This window comes from Pterocles gutturalis, unplaced genomic scaffold, assembly GCF_000699245.1.
Source record: "Pterocles gutturalis isolate BGI_N339 unplaced genomic scaffold, ASM69924v1 scaffold37732, whole genome shotgun sequence".
In the NCBI taxonomy this organism is placed as follows: Eukaryota; Metazoa; Chordata; class Aves; order Pterocliformes; family Pteroclidae; genus Pterocles; species Pterocles gutturalis.
The window spans coordinates 8,785-18,710 of record NW_010111500.1 but is presented as its reverse complement, the minus strand read 5'-3'; the positions used below and the strand labels follow the sequence as shown (position 1 = coordinate 18,710).

At 41.2% G+C, this 9,926-nt stretch overlaps 1 protein-coding gene across 1 annotated transcript; it reads left to right on the top strand.

Moving 5' to 3' along the window:
• Positions 1-78: 78 nt before the first annotated feature.
• Positions 79-8,316, top strand: LOC104461983 (chromosome unknown open reading frame, human C4orf45; the record flags this gene model as incomplete). Its single annotated transcript, XM_010073746.1, has 2 exons — positions 79-145; positions 8,084-8,316. Coding segments are annotated over exons 1-2 (300 nt in total), but the record flags the coding sequence as incomplete, so codon positions are not given.
• Positions 8,317-9,926: the final 1,610 nt, after the last annotated feature.

The window sequence follows — 9,926 nt, the reverse complement described above, 5'->3', positions numbered from 1 at the left end:
GTCGCCATAGCGACAGTGGGCAGAGGAGCCCAGATGCAACAAGGACTGGACCCTTCCCAGGCAGGGAGAGCCCGCACCATGCCTTCCTCCCCCAGCAAAGCCTCGGCAGGGGATGCTCTCATGGGGGCAAGGGCGGTATTCTCAGGTAGGTGACGACACCAGAGTCTTGGAGCCCCTCGTGTGGTGGGGATGCTGCTTCAGCCTATGGGCACAGGGGAAGAGCAGTGTTATGTACCACGTATGGATAACTGCCACGTATAGACAACTGCATATATGCATTTCTGGTGTTTGTTCAGGGAACCCTTGTTTAACATGATAGATCAGTGATTAAAATGGAATCAAATGGATAAAAAAGGTAAGTAGTGGCAAAAGATGTATGTTAAATGGTACCACAGTTTTTGTTTCATTGGACAGTTCGATGCCTAGATAGAAAGAACCCTACTTTCGTTGCTTACATTTTTCATGTCAAGTAAGAAGTTTGAAGAAAAAGCCCTGGCATTATTCAAGGAGAGAACAAGGTTCTAGTCTGAGGGGCTGAATTAAAACCTCCTGCTGAGTGCCAGCAAGGATGTCTCAGTGTTTCTAGTTAACAGCAATTACAGAAATGTTTTCCTACAATGGCTCCGTTTGAATTTCAAATGCACCGGTATAAAAGACCAGACTGAAGAATAAAACTGATGGACTAAAAAAGATGTACCTTTATGAAGTGAATCTGAATGTGTCTTGGAGCCTGCTTTTAAATTACAGTGATGATCTGTGTATAGATTCACATTAATAATGATTTTTTTTTAATAGTAGAAATTTAGAGACTGATACATTTTGGTGCACTTGTATCTTGTAGTAATCAAACGACAATTGTACTTTGATATTCTCATTCTTCCTTAAATGCCAAGAGACTAGAAACAGTATCAGGATGCTATAAATTGTGTTACAATACAGTGTATGTATTTCGGTAGCACTGAACATGTGAAGATGTGCTCTTCAAGTCATACACAGCAGTAGTTCCTGCTATTGGGGTGCAAGTCACAGGAACATAAAAACTGCAGTTTGGGGTCAGATTAAGAACTCATATCACCTAGAATTGCTCTTAAATGTCACTCGCACTTTCTGCCTTGCAACTTCTTTGCAGCAAAAGGTGACTCAATTTAGCTATGAACTGCATGAAAAAGAATTTCCTTTGATGTTTGAAATCCCTTCCTAGCAATTTAATTCTAGGTTTTGGCTTATGAAATGCTGCAATTGGTCCTTATTCACCTTCTTCAGAAAGGTCGTTATTTAACAGCTCTCTACTACAGCTTCTTTGGTCACTTCTCGGAGAGAGAGATCATAAAATTTATTTAGACTTCCTGAAAAAGTGGAGTCAAATACATTGTCTTTAACTCTAGATTACTGTTAGCTTTCAACTGTTAAAATTAACAGAATGGCCCAGGTACATCCACATCAACACTTTCAGTACCTTTTCTCATCTTAACAGATAATTTCATGAGATTGGCAAGAATGGGGAAGCAGAACATCACACAATACTCAACGTATAGGTGCAGCACCAACATGTTCAGTGGCATAATATCTGGAGGTCATGTTGAGTTGCCTGTTCACTACGAGCCAACACGGTACCATCCCCACTCCTTGTCAGAAAAAGGAGCACATAGGGGTAAAGCTGCATGGTCTAAGTTGTATAAACAGCGCTCAGGGACAAAGCCAGCCTGTCAGTTTACCTAGTCAATTCTTCTGCAGCATTGTTAACACCATTAAAAAAAGAGCAAATCTCAGAAAAAATGTCAAGTTGGATAAACCTAGTTCAATCCAACTACTGTGCTACATGCTGTCCTAAGAGGTTTTTCTACCAAAGAGCTTTTCTACCCTGTTTTTTATCTAATATCATATTAGTCTCTTAGGAGCATAGGTTTTCTGGGGAAAGCACTTTTCCTGAGAAACTAATCTTAGAAAGTGCTTTGGACTCTTCTTGCTGACTGTCCTTAATCCAATAACGTTGCAACAGTATTGTGTGACACAGGCGTTGCTCCTGTGGAGGACTTCTGCCAGGCAATTCTGAGACAAGAGGAATAGTCAAGGTTATTTTTAAAGCACCAGAAGTAACTTGATCACAGCAACATAATCGCTAGTCGAGAATGCACAGCTTGCTATTAGTGACACTGATACCTTGTAAAGGGAAAAATAAATTTCACCTGATTATTTATAGTTCTGTTGCATGTAATGAAGCAAGTGTGTTATTGGAGATTTACAAGTTAGCAGATTGGTTCACAATTAGGGCCTTATTCATATGTGTTCTAAGACTCAAGATAAAGAGCCAAGCATTTATGTTTTGAGTTTCTAACATTCCAGATAGGCCTATGATTGCTGTTCCATTTCCAGCGGTTTAAAGGTTAGAAGACGATTTAAAAAAAAAAAATCCCTTAAATAATTCCTTAAAAATAAAATAGGATTTCTTTATATAATAGTATCTGTAAGCTTCTCAGTTCTGATTTCAACAAAATACATGACTCTTGTCATGATCCAATTCTTTAAAAAAATAGTACACTCACATACCTCCACAGCTGTGTCCTAGAATTTCTACTGATCTCCTGACCCAACCGGCAACCTTAAGGTCAAAAGGGGCTTGACCTTCTTATACAGCCTCAGAAACTATTTTCTCAAGGAAGCAAAGATGATAAACTGAATTATAATCCTGACCGAGAAGGACTTCTTTACTGTATGATCTCAGTCATTCTCACAAAGGATCCTGATTAACTGCTTGAATTACTGTTAGCAGGTGACAGAAGGGTAGAGCTTGCTTTTATTTCTTCTGCTCTCTTCCTGCCTCAGGCTCTTAATCAAATTTAGAAGAAAAAGCTAAGTAAATAAAAGCAGAGTTAAATACTACTTGAAGTAAGGTGCAGGTGATACATGTCACCTTTTGAAGATGTCTAACTGGGGTATTAAAATGACACTTCTAGTGACTAAGGGACCCATTATCTCTATCTTCGTAGCATATCTGTAGAGAAGGAAAGTGCTAAAGAAGCAGCATGACTACACAAGAGTCTGAACTTCCATACTCTACACAAGTGCCACGACTGATGGGCTATCTGTGGTTTCAGAGCCTCCAGAAGGCTTAGACTGAAAGACTTCGACCACCCTTCTGCACCAGCCTTCACCTGCCGATTGCTGCGGCCCCTGGTTTGCATGCAGTCCCCCAGGGACCCAAAGGCATTTACACCTGTGTGCGTGTCAGGGTGGGAGTACTGCTTCGAGTGCCATTCTCCTCATGACAATGCCAGCTCAGCACTTCTGACCTTCAGCCACTTGTTCCCATCTCCCATTGTTAGTTTTGGCACAACTCTTTCTCCCCAAGCCCCCCTCCCCCCCCGAGGCCACATGGAAGATGAGATCAGTGAACTGATCTGTGTTAAAAATAACCAGGAAAAAAACCAAAGCATTTTACCATGCAATTGAGAAGCAGTTGTTTCAGCGCCATGGGCAGCCCCAGGTCAGCAGGCAGAGGGGCTGAAGCTGGCAGTGCTGCAGAGAAACAGCACACGGCATCCCACCAAGCATTGGTGGCTCTTGTTAGATAGGGATCTCAGGGTAGCTCTCAGAGGGTGGATTTCTGTACCAAGTGGGTGAACGTCATGGTTGCCATTTGCATGGGTATACCCAAGAGGATGAGAGATCTGAGATTTTTTTTTCTCTAAAAATAAGCAGAAAAAGAGGCAGAAAAACAGCAGTGAGATGCAGGAACTGTTGATGCCTATGCTGTCCCTGACAAGTGATTTCCTCTGCTTACTAACTGCCATTCGGTGTTTTTCCATAGGACATATATTTAATGGATGAAAGACGGAAAGCAGTTTATGGTGCTGAAACACTGCCTCCATCTTTTGAAGAAAATAGTAGAAGTAAAATAAACCAGAGAGACATATTTGGAGTAATGTTTGAAATTATAGTCTGTAACTAGACTTAATAGACTTAAGATAGAGCTTAAGCTGTTATTTCTCCATTTCTCATTCACAAATTAATACTTAGCAACAGTCTGGCTTGACTTACCAGTTTTAAAACAGAATAGAAAACCTTATTTTCACTGATTGAGAGTCCCTGGCCCTGGGGATCCGTTTTCAGGGCTGCTCGCTCCCCCTACAAATCATGGAGTACCTTCAGTTTTTTTAAATTAATAGGTTTTGTGGTAAACACACATCTTGGGCCTGCTTATGCTTTTCATTAAGCCATCATGAAATAGCTATTCCTAGATAACACCAGCTGTGGCCATTTTATACTGGAAAGCAATTGGGATGTTCCAGCTAAACTGGAACCAGCAGCTCCAGAAAAAGAATGTCAGCACATGGAATTAATTTGAAAAGAGTCAATCAGAGCAATACCAAGCACAACTCATGGTATTTCCTATATGTTTATATGGTTTAGGTCAGGTTAAAGATGTTTGTCACAGGGTGACAAGACCAATTTCGGCCTTGATTCTCTGAAACCTTACAGAAAATATGCTTAACTGTATCGACCGTGACTAGTAGTCTTAACCACCAGTTTCAGCTGGTCAAATTATTGTCATCTGGAAAGTGGTTTGGCCAGTAGGCTGAACTATTTCTGTTGTTGTTGAGGGAGTGGGAGGACACTAGCTCCCTAAAGGGTGTTGTAATTTCAAGCAATGGTTCCTTATTTAGCAAGGATTTGGTTCTCTGTGCTTTTAAATACACCCTACTACCATATGTGTTTGCTGGGGAGTAAAACTGCTAGGATTTATATGATTATTTATTTACATTAATATAAATAAAATTAAGTACTGTAGCTTATAATCAATATTTCAGCAGTAAGTAAAACAAAAGGAAAACCAGTCTCAGTGCTATTTGAATAATTGTCATTCTTACCATCCTCTCTTCCCCCATTCATCATTCTGGAAATATATCCGCAGCTTTCTCCCAAACCTTGATCAAATAAATGTGTCTCTCACTGTGCCTAGAGAATCAGTGCATCTGGACCAAGCTAGGGAGCATACTGCAGAGATTTTAAGTCTCCACAGAGTGTTCACTGCCAGCAGCGCCTCTCTTTATCTGACCAAGAATAGCCTGCTCGAACGCCTTTGCTAAGCCAAAATTGTTGAGAAGCAGTCCCTCGGGAATCAAGCCAGGGTTTTTCCCAGTGACAGATATATTCCATCTTCATCCTTATTAACAGAACATTTATAATTGACTTTCTTTGTTTACCCTTTCCCTTATTCTACAAAGAAGAACAAAAGTCTTAACTTTGCTCTCTGTATGACAAACAAGAAGGCATTCCTTACAGAGCATCAATAGCACGGTGAGAAGCACTGAGAGACAGCTTGACTTTCTACTAAATTACCATTCAATTTCTTCCAATTATTCAAACACATTGTTTCTTCTGAAGCCCAGACAGAAAAATAACACACATAATTAGTGAAGACTCTTCTCCGGAAAGGGGAATGTACAGTTACATGAGAGACCAGACTCTGGAGTTGAAAAATAACAAACCTGATGGAAAAATCAGGACATAGTTCCAAGCTGTATTTTATCTGGCAGCAAAGTTGATTTAAGAGGTTCCTACTTTTTCTTTTTGCACCTATGACACAGCCCACTGCCTCTGCACTTGTGCTGATGCGGCTGTTTTGGGGCTGTGCTGCAAACTGGATTAGTGAAACAATCTCAGGAAAACTTCTCCACCACCTTTAATTAGCAGTGAAAAATGTTGTAAATTAGCAGGACCCCATCATGCAGAGGCCGTGGAACCACACAATGCATCAGCTATTAACTCAGAGAAGCAGGCTGAGTTAGTACCTGCTCCTCAGAGTTCGGCTGCTGATTACAGGATGCTGGAAATACAGATACGACTGTTAAAGGAAGCACTGGATGGACTACCCGTGCTTAAAATTTAGCCCCATGCTGAATAGGACCGAATCTGGTTTTAAAAGCTGACTTTCCCTGTTAATGAAATCTAGTTCAAACAAAAACCATCAGGCTTTACTGAGAGGGTAACATAACTTTGAACTGAGCTGGAGTGATCTTTGCTTCAACTGTCTCTGCACATAGTATTCTATTCTCAGTTAATATGGAACCTGAAAAGACGTATGGCTTGGAAATTATTCTTGAAAGTTCAGTTGCATTAACATATAATTATAGAAACTATAATATATAGAATAACTCCCCAAGTGTTTCACAAAAAGAATTCCTTTTTCTTCCTCTTTTGCTTCATCCATTTTCAACAGCTTCTCCGTGTGAAAACTCACCCTCCTGTTTTGCACCTTTGTTTTTATTTTCTGATAATTATGATAGTTTGGAGGATAATTTTTTTTTGTCATTGTCAGCCTGGATCAATACAGTTCTACTAGCAAAAGCAATAGCATAAATATCAGTAGGGATTTGGTTTAAATCTGTACTAGCAATGAAGTCATCTGGCATCATCAGCTGCTGCTCCAATAGGAGCCTTTGTCAGCACCCTGCTGATGGTTTGTCCTTTTAACTAAAAACATGGCTTGTGGCTTTTCCGGAGGCCTGAACCCTCACTATGCCTTATAATCTCTCTGTGTGACAAAGCTTCAGGGCTGAGCGTGGTGCAAAAGGAACTCTGGTTGATGCCCAAAGACCTGTCTTCCACTATAATAATGAAGTGTTTCTAGAGCTTTAAATTTTTTTTTCACGAACATAGACAACAGATATTCCCTCCTCAGCTGGAAACCTATGCGGGGTTTGTCTGGCGAAGAGATAGTCAATAGCTGAGTTGTTATAAAGTCCGAGTTACAGAGGTGATGGCGGAAATGGTAACAAGACTGTCCCTCTCAGGCAATCGTGATCTTAAGAACTTAGTCACACTGAATTTGGGGTATCTTTTTTGAAGCTGTTATTCAAGTGCTTTGTAATAACCATTAAGGCAGAATCTGCCTTTGTATGCTGTGAAGCTCTAACAACCCTCAGTTTCATCAGTAAAAATATCAATACTAATCTCAGGCTGTAAATGGATGCTACAGGGGCTTGGGTGATTTATGAGTAACACTCTTTTGCCCTCTCTGGAGAGGTGAGAGACACAGCTTGCAATCGCAAGCCCTCAGGTGAAATTTCTAGCTATCTGTGATGCTAAACCAGTTTTCTAAAGATTTGATTTACTTATGTTTAGTCCATACAGACCATAACAGGAGTTTATGAAGTTCACAGTGCTCCTCACAAAGAGCACCGTTGCCTCCGTCTTAGGGACTGTGAAACAGCAGCATGGAGGCAACTGGCGAATCTTGGCATGAGTGAAACTCCGAGGTCAGCTCTGTGTCTTAGTCTCCACCCTCCCATATCTTGAGTTTCAACCAAGGAAGACTCAGGTGCCCAGGCTGGTTGGGAGCTGGGATGCTTCCCAGACAGATGTCCCACCTGAAGGCTCAGCAGACCAGCAAGGTGGGGGTACAGCTTCGCTTCGCCGTTCTTATACTGTGCCTTCTGGACTTGCACTTGGTCAGCTGGAACAGCATCTCATTCTGTAAATTCTTTCTTAATTCCGCACTAAAGTTCCTTCTAGATACATCTCTGAATGACCTGAAAAGTCTCTTCAGATTACTGGGCTTTGTTTAAACTGACTTTGTATTCAATGATATTTTAACTTGACATTGAAATCAATTCTAATGAAAGCCACTCTAATTCTGTATTTGAATACCTATATTGACTTAATTTAGTAATCCAAAGCCACTTTAAATTCATATCTTCTGCTAATACGTATGGATTTCCTGAACATGTTTGTATAAAAATCTGAAAGCACCATTTTAACAGGTAGGCACTCAATCAAAAATAACAAAAAGTTGCTTTTTACCAGAAAAAGAAGGCTAATTTTGTTTTGTGTCATGGCACTTTTTCAATAGCCAGATATTTAGAGCAGGAAAAAGGAATGTTTCAGTGAAAAGACCTATACATGATCCCCCGTTCCAGGAGACCCACTCTAACAAAAGGTATAACAAGTACAATGTTCTTGCAAAGTGGAAAAGCTATATAAAATTGTTGCATTATAAGTAAGATAAAAGAAAATGAAGCATACTGAAACCGGTCAGTAACAAATGTAAGCAATGTGTTTCTCTTTCTTTTCTGTCTATAAGGCCCAGATGGTATACGTGATTACAGAACAAGGAAGCCTGAACACACCCAGTACATAGGAGCGACAGCTCCAGCAATAGAGGGTACCAGTGACGCCAACTACTTGTGGCGCCCGGCCCCCTGTCCTCCAGGCGTATCACCTCGCAGACCTTCCTACGCTGGCGACATTGGGTGGGGTGTGAGGGAGCTCAGCCATTTCACCAGGAGACACCTCCAGGGTGGAGCACACATTAAGGTGAGGAAGACTTTGTACATGAAATTACCTGAGCTGCAGAAGAAAGTTGTGCTCTGCTTTGCAGTTTTATTCTGAATTATCATTAGGGCCGAGACTAATTGTGGACTAAGGAAGGAACAACAGAGAATACAGCTGTTAGATTGAAAACTGAGCTAAGAAAACATCAGCCCAGGCCTTCAAGACCTTCAAGAAATATTTTTGTAACAGTTTGCCCCAAGTCAGGCTCCCAGCTGGACAAAGATGCCTGAAAAATAACCTGATTAAAACATCCCACTTAACGTAATATAGAAGTTGCTTTTAAGGGCTTAGTAGTCATGGGCTGGATTTTTCCACACGACTAGAGCAGACAGAGATGGAAGGAGCTGTCTGAAGGAGCGAGGTCTAACGAGACATGAGCCATCAAGTGATCCTGCCAGGCCAATTCCCAAACACTGCCAAGAGACCCAAAGCATCAGATTTGCACCCTCTCTGTGACCAGAATCCCACAGGGTTTGTGTGCTTGCCAATGCTTAAAGACCCCCAGTAACTCTGTGAACCTGCCCCTCACCCAGCCTCATGCAGGGCGTGGGGTGCAGAAGCAGATAACAAGCTTCAGACACCTGAATTTGTTCCTCTTTCCACTTGTTCTAGGTCCTCATTTTGAACCTCTGACTTACACAGCTAGTTACAGCTGAATTCATATTTGCATTAGGTTATAATAAAAAGTCCCACAGCTTGATTCCTGAAATAATTTATATTTATATATGTAGATATTACACACACCACATTTCTCTTGTACATACACATGCAAATCCACACGTGATGATACAGGTCTATTTAACATTGCTATGTTTATTGCATAGTGGTTTTAGAAGCCCAAAATAGACTAGGAGTTTGATTTTTTTTTTAGGACTGTATGAAAAAACACTGCAATGTTTTTCCTGAAACAAGGTTTTTCAATAGTTAAGGTGCTCTTACATTGTGCTGCAGTGTGTCTACATGGAACACTGTGTATCCTTCCAAGTATACCCTTCTTAAAACACCAAAAATAGAGAAAGTATTTAAGTTATTCATGACTTTTGTCTGTTATACACCATGTTGAAAATAGATGTAACTCATTAAGTGGACACAGTGAAGGGAAGGGAAATCGGTCCCTCCTGGGAGCAAATGAGCCTGCTTGGCAGGGAGGAAGCTTCCCAAGGACAGAGCGAGGCAGCTAGAAAGGGCAAGTAGAAATGAGAGATCTTGGGAACTGGAAAGCTGCAGAATAATTGGGATTAGAAAGCTGCTGGGAATGGTAGATGCACAGGCTCCTGAAGTGAAGGAAAGAAGAATAATTTTGGGGAGGCAAAGGACTGCATTTGCTGTAATCCAGGAAGCTGGTGAGAGGTTATTGGAGTGGGAGTGAACCTGGGAGAGAGGACCCACACCACACAGACCAAGCGAGAAGGGTTAGATGTGCACACAAACCTTTCAGAGTCTGGTTTCAGGCAGTTTTCTGCAGTTATAAAGTTTGCCTTGACTTAATATCTGCTCGTGTGAAACCAGCTTCTGACCTTCAGTGGCCTTTTGTGCTTCTTGAGGACCTTTGAAGAAAAGTTGTGGGGCTTCCTTGAATCTGCAGCTGACTC